The sequence below is a fragment of the Martes martes genome (assembly GCF_963455335.1).
Source record: "Martes martes genome assembly, chromosome: 6".
NCBI lineage: Eukaryota > Metazoa > Chordata > Mammalia > Carnivora > Mustelidae > Martes > Martes martes.
In genome coordinates, this window is record NC_137893.1 from 99,315,268 (window position 1) to 99,331,644 (window position 16,377).

At 36.1% G+C, this 16,377-nt stretch overlaps 1 protein-coding gene across 9 annotated transcripts in view; it reads left to right on the top strand.

Annotated features, from left to right (window-relative positions):
• MLIP (muscular LMNA interacting protein) overlaps window positions 1-16,377 on the top strand; it is a 254,404-nt gene that overhangs the window by 188,899 nt on the left and 49,128 nt on the right. For all 9 annotated transcript variants that reach the window (XM_080805321.1, XM_080805322.1, XM_080805324.1 and 6 more), the window contains 2 exons: window positions 2,551-2,595; window positions 14,437-14,565. In XM_080805321.1, coding sequence (XP_080661447.1) covers window positions 2,551-2,595; window positions 14,437-14,565 — 174 coding nt within the window. The remainder of the gene's footprint in view (window positions 1-2,550; window positions 2,596-14,436; window positions 14,566-16,377) is intronic.

A 16,377-nucleotide genomic window follows, 5' to 3' on the forward strand; every position in this document is an offset into this window, starting at 1 on the left:
AAAACCCTAGGGCGACTGAATGTGATGAACATTCTGAAAGGCAATTTCCTGCAGCACAGCATAACCATAAACCTTGGTGCACATTAACCACTAACCTGGTCCCAGCAATTAGAGATGGGGAGCGTTTAGCCAAGACACCCTGCTGCCAGAGAGCAACCATGAATGGCAGCAAGCAGCGACAGACCTTGTGAAGAAAGGCATGAGTCAAAAAGCAGAACACAAACAATATTGGGCACAGTGTGAGAAGGACTACAGGTGCCTTGTCCTTATGTTTGGTGATTCATGCTTCTATATACTTGGCGATATCAAAAGAACCACTAAACTCTCAGTTCCCAGTTATCATTCATAGCTCAGAAAGTAAAAAGAATATTGACACATTTATAATACACCTTGACAACATTTGCAGTTTCAAAAAGGATAAGAATATTTTAGGAACACCACTTTATCATATTTCAGGCAAGTCTATTATTTATAATTAAGCATTTGTATCACATTGAGGGTGGAGTTGTTGTGGAACTCAGCCTCCCATTTAAATGCAGAAAGCTTGATGAAACACAATTGTTAAAAATGTTTAGGTGACTCAATCTGAAGTAAAGAAGGAGAAACTTGGGACGCCTGGGTGGCTCAGTTGGTTAAGCAGCTGCCTTCGGCTCAGGTCATGATCCCAGCGTCCTGGGATCGAGTCCCACATCGGGCTCCTAACTCCCTCTGCCTGCCACTCTGTCTGCTTGCGCTCACTCTCGCTCCTCTCTCTCTCTCTCTCTCTCTGACAAATAAATAAATAAATAAATCTTTAAAAAAAAAATTTTTAAAAAAAAAAAAAAAAGGAGAAACTTCTGAATGCCAGAAATGAAATGGGAGTTCCAAGTGGAGAAGTTAAAGCTTTGGTGGAACACAGGTACATCAGAACCTGTGTGCCAGGAGCTAGGAGCTCAGATTTTAACTTTCACTATTTAGTAAGTCTAAAACATATTAAAAATGTTAAACAACGAATCTTGGAACACTGAAAAAATAAAATAAAATTTAAAAAAATGTTGAATTAGTTAAGAGGAGTTATAGATATTATAAGAAAGATTTGAAAAAGAACCAAGTAGAACTTCCAGAAGGTAAAAATAAGTCTTTAAAACATAAAATTCAATTGTCATGTTGAATGTGTTAATATAAAATTGAAGAAAAATTAGTTAACTGTCAAGTGTATATGTGGAAACCATGCAGAATGCAGCATAAAGGGATAAAAATATGAAAGGAAATTGAGAGAAATTAGAAGGATTAAAAAACTAAATATATATTTAATAGAATCTTCTTAAGAAGAGATGAGACATAATGTGAGAAAGGTGATATTTGAAGAGTTACTCATGGAAGATTTTCCAGAACTGAAGAAAGATATGCATACTCAGAATGATGGACCACACCAAATCTCAAAAAAGAAGCATTAAAAGAAATCCACCCTCACATACAGCATGGTGAAATTACAGAATGTCATGGAAAAAAGTTGGTTTTTTTTTTTAAGATTTTATTTATTTCAGAGAGAGAGTGAGTGCATGAGTGGGGGGGGAGGAGCAGAGGGAGAGGGACAAGGAGAATCCGCACTGAGTGCAAAGCCTAACACGGGGGGCTCAATCTCACAACCTTGAGATCATGACCCTGAGATCATGACCTGAGCCAAAGTCAAGAGTCAGATGCTGAACCAGCTGAGCCACCCAGGTGCCCCATGGAGGAAAGTATCAAACGCTAACCAAGTGTGAAGACAAATGATCCACCAAGGTAGGACATTTAGACTGACAACACTGACAGAAGCCAGAGCCAGTGGGACAGTGTCTGAGAAATGCTGAGAGAAGATAACTCTGAACCTAGAATTCTATGTCCAGTTGAACTCTCATTCAAGAATGAGCACAAAAATAAAAACGTTTGCAGGCAAAGTCCACAACAGTAGGGTGTGGCAGAACTACCGCAACATTTACTTCAGTAAGAAGGAAACTAAATCCAGATGGAAGGAGTGAATTTCAGGAACCAAGGAGGAAGAAATGATATTAGCCTCCCCTTTGATTGAAAATAGTTTGTTTTTTTTTTTTTAACTAAATTGTTTCTTTCCAAAATCATGAAAATTTTGTTATGCTTTCCTTCATATATAAAGATACTTTAAGAAAAAAATCTGTTGTGTCAATTTGCTGTAAACAAATTTAAACATCCACCAATGCTAGTATGTTTAGGTCAAATGTGCAGTATACACAGAGACTGAAATATTATGTCATCTTGAAGAATTTTTGATGTTTTATGATGGTACTTATATTAAGATGTTAAGGAAAAGTAACACATAAAACATCTTATTCCTTGTTAGGTGAGGGAAAATATTGTAAGGAAATGTACCAAGCATGTTCACATCATTTTTTGGTGACATAATGATGTTTTTCCTTTTACCTTATACTTTTCAAAATCCTATTGTGGACGTGTATTCTTTACTAATAAAAGAACTTCAAAAAACTTAAAAATATAGATATTTTGTTAAATTATGAATTTTACTAAATGAACACCATGTTTCAAATTTTGCAGGCAAACCTATCCTCGCCATCCTCTACAGTATCTGACAATCAGCTGGTATGTATCCTCTTATTAAGTCATGAACCTATTTTAGAAAATTCTGACCTCTCATGACAGCTTTGAGAGAAAGTGAACTGAGAATATATGTACTACATATATTTGCTTACTTGTCTAACAAAAATTTACTGATTCTTTACTGAAGCAGCTTACGAACATACATAAAACTGTACATAGATCCTATTTGCTAGGAACTTGAATCTTAGTAGTGGGACTGGAATAATATGGGTGGGGTCAGAAGCAAGATGCTTTTGCAATTTATAGAAGGAGAGTGCTCGATTCCTGATGGGACAGATGCTTTTTAAAAAGCATTCGAGGGCAGGTCGCATTTGATAATGTAGGGCATGTTCTGGATTTTAAGAAATGAGCAATGGGATATTTCAGACAGGAAAGTTAGCATGTGAATGGTTTAGATCAGTAATGGTTAGCAGAAATAGAATGTGAACCATAAATGCAAGTCACATATGTAATTTAAAATTTTCTAATAGCCACATTAAAAAGTAAAAAAACAAAACCAAACCCAACCCAAAAACAAAAAACAAGACAAACACAGGGAATGTTAATTTCAAAGATATATTTTATGTAATGATATGTAAATCCTCTTTCAAACATATAATCAGTATAAACTTGAGATACTCTACATTCCTTGTTTGGGGCCAAGTCTTTGAACTATGCTGTGTATTTTCCATTTATAGCACATCTTGGTTCAGAATAACCATATTCCAAAAAAAAAAAAAAAGTAACCACATTTCATCAGCCTGATAAGGGGCTACTGGCTACTGTGTTAGCACAGATGTAGACTCTAGAATCTGTTATTTATAGATGAAAATTTGATTACATAGAATTATTTTTCCTTATAGTGTTTTGTATTTTCTATTCTTACAGTGGCTGTCAAATTGAAACCATGAAATAAGTTGCATAGATATTACTAAAGATTTTCTTTATATCTTTTAATTTTTATTATTTATAATTGTAAGTTCCTGAACAATGGTCACCTTCAGTACAATTAGAAAAATTTGTAGTAAAGCAGTTTGAGATGTTAAGAAAACAAAAATCACTGTTTAGTACTGATTTTTTCCCTTGTTAAGCAATTGTTTTGGGGTCCACAGCCAGCAAGTCATCTTGTCATTATCATGCCAAAATATTTTCATTTGTAATACAAAAAAACATAAAAAGCATAGTTTGACTCATGAAATAGCATGATTTAAGCAAACTACATGAGTTTGTTGATGTTTGTACATATGATATAATATGGGATGTGTTTGCGCACGTGGGTGTGCTAATTTTAGTGTTAATTTAGAATAGTACCTGGCAGTATGGTGTAGGTGAAAGAATGCTAGAATGGGGGCCAGAAGAACCATTTTTTATTTCTGTTCTGACACTAGACATGGGGCTGGCAGTGAGGAAGCCACAAATCTGAAAGTTTGATCCTCAGTTTCCTAAATGAGTAATGAGAATATTCTATTATATACTTTCGAAGCCCCTTTGGCACTGTGAGTCTATGATTACCAACAGAGTGATGTGAAGAAGTAGCCATGGAAACAAGCACTGCAATAAAAATAAAGTTTAATGATTTCCCAGTTTAGATATGGAAATATTACTATAACCATTTTAATATTTAAAGTAATGATATACTTGTTTCTTGAGAGCAATGAGTAACATACATATATGTATGTATATATATATATATATATATAAACACACATACAAGTCAGTTCTTGGCTTAATATTTTAAGAAACTATTTTATTTTATTTTAATTAATTTATTTATTTTTAAAGATTTTATTTATTTATTTGACAGACAGAGATCACAAGTAGGCAGAGAGGCAGACAGAGAGAGGAAAAGAAGCAGGCTCTCCGCTGGGCAGAGAGCCCAATGTGGGGCTCAATCCCAGGACCCTGGGATCATGACCCGAGCCGAAGGCAGAGGCTTTAACCCACTGAGCCACCCAGGTGCCCCAAGAAACTATTTTAAAGAGGCAAATATATATAATGATTTCATAAGAAGAGACATATTAAAATCAACTCATTGTAAATGTAATAAATAAGCCTTTTCTTGCCTAATAAAGTAAGTCTGTGAATTCTAAGTTTGTGTTCTTTAGGGAGAAAAAATGCAAAGCATTGCTTTGACTGACTTTAATGATAATTTCTTTGCATTTGCTTTAGACTTTTTCTCTAAAGAGTTCAAGGAATATCTTAACCAAGTTTTAAATTAAGTTTTAATCCTCAAATTCCCTTGAGATATAGGTCGGTTTGTGAAGGGATTATTATCAAGCAAGTTTATCACACACAAAAAAGAACATCTGGATTGATATAATTATTCAGTTTTATCACTTTGACTTCTATTTCATGGCATTAACCCTGTTTTTCATTACTGGGAAATGGAATGGAATAGAAATAATTGTAAGTAAGGACAGCTGTATGGCATATGCTTCTTTAAGGATTTATGATGTTTTTGCTCATAAGTAATATAAAATATGAATGAAATTATAACTTTTCCCTTCTATGAATGAATTTCCAATATTTGTCATCTCAAACTCTCTTCAAGATTAAGTTCTGAATAATTTGGGTAAGAATAACTTTGAAAAATGAAACTAGGTATACGTATATATATGTGTATGCACATGTTTATAACATACATATAGGTGCCATATAACAGGTAATTCTGACATTATATGTTGCTTTTTGTTAAATAGTGTGTGTGTGTGTGTGTGTGTGTGTGTAGCACATAAAAATTACTGAGGACATATGATAGATTATAGTTAAATTATATACGTAAAAACTCTGTTCTGTGTAAAATAAGCAGTTAGTTAAAATTATTTTAGTCCTGTTTTAGGGGAGAAATATAATAAATTGGTTGAAGTGAAAATCCAAGATAGATCACTGTAGTAGCACAAGCTTAATATAGAAACCATTTTGCTTTTGACATTTGGCTTTTTAAGGGTATATAATCTTTTCATACTTTCTTCTTTTCAACTTGGCTAAACCATTTGCTTGTTAGCATTGCAACTGTTCCAGTTCAACATTTGAAAGAACAAAAGAAACATGACCGTGACCCTTATTCTTACGATATTTCCATCATTTACTCTGGAAGCCAAACTATTTAGTATCGGGCTCAGGATAATAGAAAAATCTGGGCCTCCATGTGATACCAGTTCACCAATCTGTGCTTCAGTTTCTCTTTTGCTGTTAGACACCACCATAGGATGTGAAAACTGGAAAGGAACTTAAGAGATGAGGGTATTGGAAATACTTATCCATAAAATGGGAGGTTGGAATAATTACTCGATCAACCTATAGGGGTATTGCAAGTGTCATGTATCATAGGATCTGAAGTTGCCAATACAGACTTGTGCAAATGGGAGGTGTTATTATTGGACACATGATCTCTGAAATATTATCTCAGAGATGATTATCTCCATTTTAAATGACTTCAGTTTGTTGGTCTTTGTCTCAGAAATAATGATCTCTGAGGTAAGATTTTTTTCAGATAAAGAAACAGAGGTTCACAGTTTAAATAGATTGCCTAACACCACAGCAGTAGTGGTCACTTTTGTTTAGTGTGACTTTCAAAAAAAAACAAAAAAATCATATGGACTTGAGATCATTAAAAAAGAATGAGAAAAGGTTGATGAAGGAGTTGGGAAATGTGGCCTCTACGGAAGTATGACCTTTGCTGGATACCTCCCATGTGGGTCTGGTGCTAGCATTTCCCCATAGCCTGTAAAGATGCACTTATGAAAGAGGAGGAGAATAGGTAGGGTGAATTTGGGTGTAGAGATTTCACCCCTGTGAATTGTACTATACTTAACATAACAAGGGGAGCAAAAGAAAAGGAAGGATCTAGGATCTAGGTGTGGTACCTTCACAGAGCTTTCCTAATTCCTGAACTGAATCATCCCAATGTTAACAGAGGCTGGTGGGGCCTCTTCTTTGGATGAGAAAATAGATGAGGTTCAACAAAATGGGTAAGCACTGGTCTTCCTTGGGGGTAGATGGGGGAACCTTGTTTAGAAGACATTCGCTTTTGCATTTGGTATTTAATGCCATTACAAAATGTTCATTGTTGCGGGAGATGGAATACTGAATCTGGAGAGGACAAAACAATAGATTAAAAAAATAAGCCACATGGCTACATACAGGCAAAAGCGAAATGCAGTTTACTGGAACACTATAAAGAAGAGTGGGTAAGCTTTCAGATACTTTGTTCCCAGTTCTGAATGCCAGCTGATGTGTCCTGCTTTAGTGGGGCTTGAGTCATCTTTCTGAGGGCCCTTGAGGTCACTGTTGTTCAGAAAATGCAGCCCTGAAAGCTTTTGTGTAGAATTGATGTCTTCTTCAGGCTTAAGGGTGGTTTGTCCTTGACCAGTTTTCCTTGACACAACATACTTAAGTTCTACTGCATTCATCATATATGCCTCCTGAGGTTTGAATCATCCTATTGTCTTTTCTTTAACCATCGAAATATTTCAATTCAGCCAACCTGTGTTGTACACGTTCCACCAAATATTTTTTGAGCTATGGGATGTGCATTCATCATATATGCCTCCTGAGGTTTGAATCATCCTATTGTCTTTTCTTTAACCATCGAAATATTTCAATTCAGCCAACCTGTGTTGTACAAGTTCCACCAAATATTTTTTGAGCTATGGGATGTGGTTTATAAGAATTGAAATACTACATATATATTTTTTTAAGATTTTATTTATTTAATTGACAGAGAGATAGAGAGAGCACAAGTAGGCAGAGCAGCCTGCAGAGGGAGAGGGAGAGACAGGCTCTCCACTGAGCAGGGAGCCTGATGAGGGACTTGATCCCAGGACCCTGGGATCATGACCTGAGCTGAAGGCAGCAGCTTAACTGACTTAACCACCCAGGGGGCTTCCATATATTTGTTTTTATACAGCTATCATAGTAACTGTAATTTTTTTTTTAAAGCATATCAGGTAGGTACTTTCCTGGATGGTGCAGATCATTTAGCATCGATATTCTATATTATAAATGCAAAAATAGGAAAAAGGAAAGTTTTTTTTCCCCTTTCACATTCATTCTATGTTGTTTCTCCCTTACAAAGTTCTGTCATGCATATTGCAGCCATCCCATAGCTAATGGGTGGTATAAAAATTTGTTTTTTTCCTCCTCAATCTTGGCAACTTTGCTCTGCACTAGAGTGTTTTGAAATATGAGATATTTATTGGAGGGGAAAAATGCTTACATATTTGCTTCAACTATATAACATTGTTTGTTGAGAAAGAAAGAAAGCTAATAAAGGTTTATTAATTGAAGGAATGAGTAAGCTAAATAATTTAGAGCATACTGCTTTTGTCAACAGTCTTGACTGGTAGAATGTTTTTGAGTTTCTATGAGCTTGTTGCTACAGAAATTCTAAAATATATATGTATATACATAAAACACTGGGGACTAAAGACCAAACTGAAGCAAATGGGTAAAAGAAACACGGTGGTACTTTCGCAAGCTCTTTGATCCACCAGATTAGTAGAACTCCTAGCCAAGCTCACCGAGGTTTCTATATCCAGTGTTTTATTACTTTCTTGCTTTTTTATTTTACATTTTATTTCTTTAAAATGATAAAAATAAATCCATGAACACTGACACCTTGTTCTTTATTTCTTTTCTTCCCTCATCACAACCACTGCGGAGCTTATGACTGTCATTAAAGGCAATTAAAAACAGTCCACTAGTTGCAGTTACTAACTTAAGAATGAGGTTGCTCTCAGCAGCCATTATTTTAAGATATTGATAATGGATTCTCTAGGTCAGTGCTGGCAGTTAATTTTCAACTTTGGTCTCCAGCCAGAGACAGTACCAACTTGTCATAGAATTATGATTGTAAGTTCCAAAGGACAGGAGCAATATTTATTTTTATGGTGACCCTGAGTAGTACTCTTCAAGCATAAGTGTATGCTCATTGAGTTATAAACACAAATTAATAGCAGCCTCAGACCAGTGCCCTGTGTGGGCCATTAAAACCTACCACCAGCCTCTAGGGACTACATATGCTCTTGGACATTTTCTCCCTCAAGATTAGCAGTAGGTTTAAATGTGATATCTTTAGTCCCACCCCACTCTTAAATTCTCCAAAAAAAGATGATATCATTGTCTTTTGGTATTAAAAATTTATTGCTTATCACCATAAGCAAATAAGTGGAGCAACAACAACTTTTTTTTTTTTTTTTTAATGGAGAAGTTTAAAATCTTGTAAGTCCCTAAAGAACTGATCCCTGGCTTTGAATTCTTATATCCATCAGAGATGGGAATTTCAGCCTCTACTCTCACCTCTAAGGGTGGAACTCACTAACCCACTTTCCTTCTTCTGGTTCTCTCTTGGGAAAAGACAGTATGGATCTTCTATCCTGAAGAGTTCTCTCTTCTTGGGTTATACCCAAATAAAAATATTAATCCAGAAAAAGTGATGGGGGACACCAAGCTGGCAAGCAACACTCCTTGAGGTCTCCATATTGGATAATAGCCAGCATCCTGGGCTGCTTCTGCCTGTCAATTAATTTATTCATTCTTCAGTTATTTATTTAGCACCATCTAGGATCCAGACACAGTTCTGCGTGTTGGAAATACAACAGTGAGCAAAGTCATCATCTCTGGCCTCACAAAGCTTATATTCTAGTGGAGAAAACAACAACAACAACAACAATAAACACATAAACAAATGTCAGATTGTGATAAGTTCTATGGAAAAAAAATAAGGGAGGTAAGGGGATGTCAGCATTCTTGGGAGAAATGACTTCTGGAAAAAGTAAAGAGCCCAAGTGCAAACTCTCAGAAGACAGAGCATCATGGTGTCTGTGCTAGGATGGAGAGCATGAGGGGGTGAGAGGGACAGTAGCAGCAGATAAGATGGAGAAGGGAGAGGCTCCTTAGGCATCAGAAAGATTAGGTCAGTTAGCACTTGGTAGGCATTACCTCACAGGCATGACAAAGGTTTTGGCTTTCACTCTAAGTGAGAAAGTGAGGCATTAGAGAGCTCTGAGAGGGTTCATGTGACATGACTTGACTCCTAGTGTGATTATTCTGTGGTGTACTGAACTGAATGGCCAGCTGTCTGAGAACAAGGGTTATAGACACTATAGTTCCTGACATAGAAGAGGTCCAATTGGCAAAATCACTCCAGAGAGTGTCTGTAGACATGTGCTTCAGAGATCCAAAACAATGGTTATTTTGTCTTTGGGTCACTTCACAGATGGCTTACATCCTGTGTAGGTCAGTTCTCAGCAGGTTCATCATGATGAATTGAAATTTGGCATTTAGAGAAACTTTTTGTTATTCTTTCTGTGCTTTTTTTGTGTTAACTGTGGGAGTCATTGCCTGTTTTTATTTCTCCATTTAGGCTGGTAAGAAAATTAGGGAGTTGCTTTTCCTGGCCTCATAAGAATAACATTTGTGTGTATTAGTCATGAATCTAGCTGGATCTATGGATACCATAGCAGATAAAAATGAAAGAAGAGCCAGTTGGGGCTAGTTTTGTTGCTGCAATGACAGTCTTACAGGAGCTCACTTTAACAGACTCTTCTAACTTGATTCATCTAATTTCCTTTGTTTTTGTTTGTACACAAACCTAGCCAATTAGTTTTACCAGAATTAGAGAACAAAGGTCTACTTCAAGTTTGAAAATATCAGTGGGTGTGTGCAAGGATGCAATGTAGATTAGAAACCAATAATAGACAGTCTCTTCTAAAGCCTCTCTTTTAGTCTGGAGGCAGAAGCTCAAGGTTGAACAGATGTCTCTAAAATGGCAGACCAAGGAAGATCTATCTTTAGGCGGGCGGCACAGCGTTTAAATGGAAAGAGTTCTAGTTGAGTGCACATGAATCACCTAGGGATTTTGTGAAAACTCGGATTATGATTCAGTAGGTCTGGGGTAGGGCCTGAGATCTGGCACTTCTAACAGGTTCTCAAATGACACTGATGGTACTGGTTTACATAGCCCATTCGGAGCGGCAAGGTGCTAAAAGACATCTTATTTGGATAGATCCATTAGTTTACTCTGTGTTGCAATTTAGTCTTCAACAAGTGTAGATTACATAACTGCTTGACATTAGTAACGGGAATTTGGAAGAGCAGAGAGCAAGTTAACTAATATTCCAGGGGAGACTTGCATGTACCAGCAACAGCACCAGTTGCTTTACTTAGGCTATTTTATAGATGTTCTAAAAGACACCTTGGGACCCTTGTTTGGGGGATGGATTTTAATATGCAGAAACAAGACTTATGTAAAAACTCTATGTGGTCTGATACCTGAGAGGAAAGGAATATAAATAATAAAATGTGCCATTATTCATTATAAAAGGACCTAATCATGGACAATTATAATCCTTTAGCAGAACGTCCAGGCTGGTTGAACAGCTTTTTCAAGGTCATACAGTCTATTAACACTACTGCAAAAATTAAAATCTGTATCCCGGTTGCTCTCCTCCCAGCAACATCATGCCGTTTATTTGTGTGTATTTTTAACCAAGTCTGGAGAGAGACATCAGTACAAATTTTGATGTCTTGGCCATGCAAACCACAGAGCCCTTTATGATAAAGGATATGATGTAGGGTGTATATGTGAATGTATAGAAGTGAAGGGAAGATTTGTGGATGTGTATATCAAATAGGAAAACTTCACATCCTACAGTGTTTTAGGAGTGCTCTTTTGCAGGAACATTTATGCCATGCTAAGGGAAAGAAAAACTGGATTGAGTAAGACTAATAAAAAAAAAAGGTAAATTGATACTGAATGAAGTAGCAAAGGCCAACATCAAGGATGTGGCAATGGGCATTAGAAATAAAACATAACACGGAGGACACTGGGAATTGGAGAGGAGAAGTGAGTTGGGGGAAATCGGAGGGGGAGATGAGCCATGAGAGACTGTGGACTCTGAGAAATAACTGAGGGTTTTGGAAGGGAGGTGGTGGGGGTTGGGTGAGCCTGGTGGTGGGTATTAAGGAGGGCACATATTGCATGGAGCACTGGGTGTGGGTGCATAAACAATGAATCTTGGAAAACTGAAAAAAAATTACAAAAAAGGAAAGAAAGAAAGCAGAAGCAATGAATTTAAAAAGAATCACAAATATAAAAATAATAGGGCTTTGTTATTGATTGGACAGAGGACATTATAGAGGTGGGTATTTAAAAATGATTTTAAATTTCTGTCTGTTGTTTGTCTGTCTCTGCAGCAGGCATAGGAGTAGTTAAAATCATGGACTCGATGATTGGATCCGCACTGGATTTAAATGTTGACTTCTTCCTATATTAACTGTTTGGCTTTGGCATGTGACTTATTCTCTCTAAGCCTCTCACAGGGTTGTTTATAGGGAATTGATGAGATAATCTACCTACAATAGAGACTATAAAGCCTGATGGCATTTAGATAAGATATAGAATCTGGATCTACAGGAGAATGATGGTGTCATTATCTGCAATGAATCTTCAAGGATTTTGAAGTTGATTTCAAAGCAAGTGAAATGGTGTGAGCAAGGTGTAGAGGTTGCCACAAACGTGATTTGTCAATGTACCATGGTATATGGAGCATGTGTGAGGTTCAGAATGGGACCACTAGTGTTTAATTTCCAACTTGACCATACTGACTAAATACTGAGAAATAGTTAGGTGTGGAGGTTATGGCTCAAGTTCATAGAATGGGAAATAGGAACATGTCAAAGGCAAACTATGCCTAGTCTTCTTGTGCGTAATTTGGCTTCCATGTCTATAAAATACTACTGAGTAACAACAAGTGAAGGTGTGGGAGAAAAAATAGGACTGGAGGAAGAGGAGATAAATACAGTGTAAGAATTAGGGCAACTATACCAAGGCCAACTGGGCAAACTAGAATGAGGGAGACTCAGAGACTTCAGGTAGACCAAGCCTAGGGACAAAAACCTAGGGTCTCTCTCCCAGGAGAGAAGATCTGAGTGAAAGTCTCCAGGGGAGGATAACCCAAATCATCAGTCTGCTGGCAATACAATCAGTCAGGTAGCCATGTTGCTCTGGCAGAGGGATTCTTAGCATATCAAGTGCTCTGAGTCAGACTTCTCCTCTCTGCTTTCATCTTTTTGCATACTGCCACCAAACTTAGTTCCTAAAGCTCCATGTTGGTTTTAAAACCTGGTAGGCCCACGGTACTAGAGCTGTATTGATTTCCTACCACACAAAGGAGCGGAGAGAAGAAGGTGGTACAGGAGTAGGGGACGGAAAGGGAAATGAAACAGGAAGTCAAGTGGAAAACAGAGACAGGAAATCTGGACAACTTAGGATCATGACCCAAATATCAGGCATCTCCCTTATTATAGATGGTTATAGAAATCAGTAGCTGCCTACGCTTTGTTCTTGTGTTGAGTTTACTGGAGGGATACTGCTCTCATATGTATACTCAACTCTGCCACTTAATACATAATTGGATGTTACTTGCTCATTTTTCCCTCTTGAGAGAAATAAGAGTTTCTTAAGTAGGAGATATTTCTTAGCCTGGGGATGATAGAGACTTCTCTCACTCTTTACTTCCCCAGTTGGCATAAATATGAAAGACAACTGGGAAAATACCGATTGAAGAAAGTATTGCAGAGTAGCATTTATTCAAGCCTCAAAATATATCAGGTGGTTTATAGAGCAGAGAGATAGATGTAGTCCCTTAAGGCTTAAGTTGTGAGTATCAGCATTTACTGAGGAGAACTAATTTACTATTTTCTGAAAGGAAATGGGGTTGAGAAGAATGATTGCGGCAGAATGCTTAACCAGGAAAAGTGTCACAACTTTTTATTGAATTCTTGTTTGGGGTATTTTTGTAAACTTATCAATCATTTTGTGACATTTTACAGTGTAACGAGATTTTGGTGTTTGTGAAACATCACTCTGAAATTGCCTTAAAGTAGATTTCTCTCTCTCTCTTTCTCATCAAACTGACACTGGGTACAAGTTTATGAGTCTTGAATGACTAGTCCATTAGGTAAAACTCTTTTGGTTGCAAGTTACAGAAGTTGTAAGTTTTAAAAAAGAAGGAAATCTTGTGTGAAGGATAAGGAAATTCTTAGGGAGCTTCAGGAAACGAAAAATCAGCGGGGCGCCAGGAATGTTTTAGAATTCCATTCTGGAAAGCCCCTGAGTGTCTCTCCTCCCTAGGCTCCCCATGCACTTTGCTCTCTTTCTTGATCTCATCTGATCTGCTTTTTATGGCAAATTGAGGCTTTCCCATAGCTTGCAAATTGACGTATTATAATTTCAATCTTCCCGAGTAATTGCAGAGCGGTCTGAATTCCTATTCCACATTCTTGGAAGAGAAAGTCTTACTCTAACCCCCCCACCTTAGGTCAGAAGGCCATCCCTGGTTTCATCAGACTTAGTACAAACATGGTTTCTGGGGGCCAGTTCTGTGGATGTTGGGGCATGGGAGTTGGTCTCCAGAAAAATAAATTCTTAAAGGCTTGGTGGCTTGTGCCAAATTCATCTCTCCTACCATGCCCAGAATGAGAAAGCTGCCTGCCATTAAGGACACTCTCCATAAATATCTGTTAAATGAAATATTTATTGACTGAATGACCAGTGAGGATATAGGAACACATTTGGCTAGATAAATGAGGAAGGTTTTTGCATTTTGAACATTGGGATAGTAGATATTAATTAATTGCTGTAACAGTTAACTTTAAAGTTACCTTGGTGAAAATCATTTGATTTCTAGGCTGCTTTTATGTATTGGTAAAATGATTTTAAAATTTAAAAAATTAAAAATTTTTGTGAGAACATTTGGATGACTTAACAGTACACATATTCATTCATTTTAATGGCACTTATTTCTTTATTTTTTAAAATTTTATTTAACATTCATGAAGACTAAGCCTGGAGTAATTCGCCCAGTACCTGTAAAATCCAAAATATTACTGAAAAAAGAGGAGGAAGTCTATGAGCCCAACCCTTTCAGTAAATACCTGGAAGATAACAGTGACTTCTTTTCTGATCAGGTGAGCATACAGAAGAAAAAATTGTGATACTTTGATAAATAACTGTATAAAATATGAAGATGCTTCTATGAATATGGTATGTACAAGAAAATGTTTATTTGATTGGAGTGTCCTTAGTAATAAGAAAAGTCCATTATTTGCATAATAAAAAGACATTCATATATTCCCAGGATGATATTTTGTTTGAAGTATTTCAAGTTAAAAATTTTTTTTTTCTACCTTGTGCTGGTAATGTTTTGGGAACAAAGACACTACTCTCCATAAAGAAAGACATCATGAAGTCATTGGTTGGATGGGTCATATAGGTGTCGCATTATTATTTCTAAATTCCTGCTTCATTTTGAAGAGATGAAATATTTTGGATTTGGTATATTAGTACATTTAGCAAAATATCTATTGTATGGATGCGTAGTGACATTCTAGAGATGATACGAACCCCTAGATTGAGCAGTAGTAGTGGATTGGGGCTTAAGATATTTTAAGGCTTTTTTGGTCATTTGGTTTACATGTAAAAAAGGAGTACTATCTTCCCCTTGTATATCCTATATGTTGGAGGGAGAATAATGGGAGGTTGTTGATGGTGCTTTATAAGCTATTTGGGAAACATGAAAATACACATTTATGCAATATAAAAGTCCATAAATTATTTCAGAGTGAAACTTTGCATCTTTTTTGTCCTATTAAGATGCAGCAAATAGGCATGGGTTGTATATTTTATATCTCAAATACTATGACATGGATAAACAATGTCAACAATCCAGAAACCTTTCTAAATACAGCCAAGGCAAGTAAAATCACCACCCTTGGTGATCGATGATAAAATACACTTATGAAGGAATACAAGGTGATATACTCCATGTAAATTTTACTTTGAAAATAACTAAGAATATTCTTGAAACAATAAATTATACTTGTATTTGTGAATCATAAGGACTATTTTATCTGCCACTTATTAGCCTATAACATCTCTCTTCATTTTCCTCATGTACAAAATGAGGCATTCAGATTGGGATCCTTCTAATTCAAAAATCTGTGTTTTTTAAGGATCCTTCTAATTCAAAAATCTGTGTTCCTTAAAATCTAAGATTAACCCTCATTAGGTCAGAAGTCACTGTGTAGCCTTGAAGATGTTCATCATAAATACTTTCTCAGGATTTGTTATAGTTTTTTCTATAAAATGGAGACAATATGATTTTGATAAGGTAAACATTTTTAGAAGACACTAATAGCATTGAATATGATAATTAGAGGCAATTACTTTCATTTTACAGAATAAAATGTTATCCTCACTTTAAATTAAATAGAGAAATCTCACTGATTTATAGGATTGTCTTTACTAATTCCACACATAACAGAAATGAAAATTCCTCTTAAAGCATATTTTAATCATCAACAAAAAACACTTATTAAATATCTACTGCTTGTGTGATACAAGTACTTTAGAGGCTTACTATGACATTTTAGACCTCATGGGATCATTATAAAAATAATGCAGTCAAATGACAAAAATGCCAACAGTTAAGATAAACTTCACATACTATCTATGTAATTTTATGTTCTGCAAAATACAACCTAAGACTGTAAAATAATGATTTTGTTCTTTTATATTAGTATAATTCCAAATGTATGTATTTAGATTTAAATAGGATTCCTGTGTAGAATATCAAGGTATAGATTTATCACCATTAACTCTCCATGAAAATGACAAATTCCATTTTCAAGTTTAGGAAATTCTTGTCATTAAAAGGAGTTGCCATTTCTTTGCCCTGCTTTTCCTGACTAGACTACAAATTTAAAGCTCTTTTTATGTTC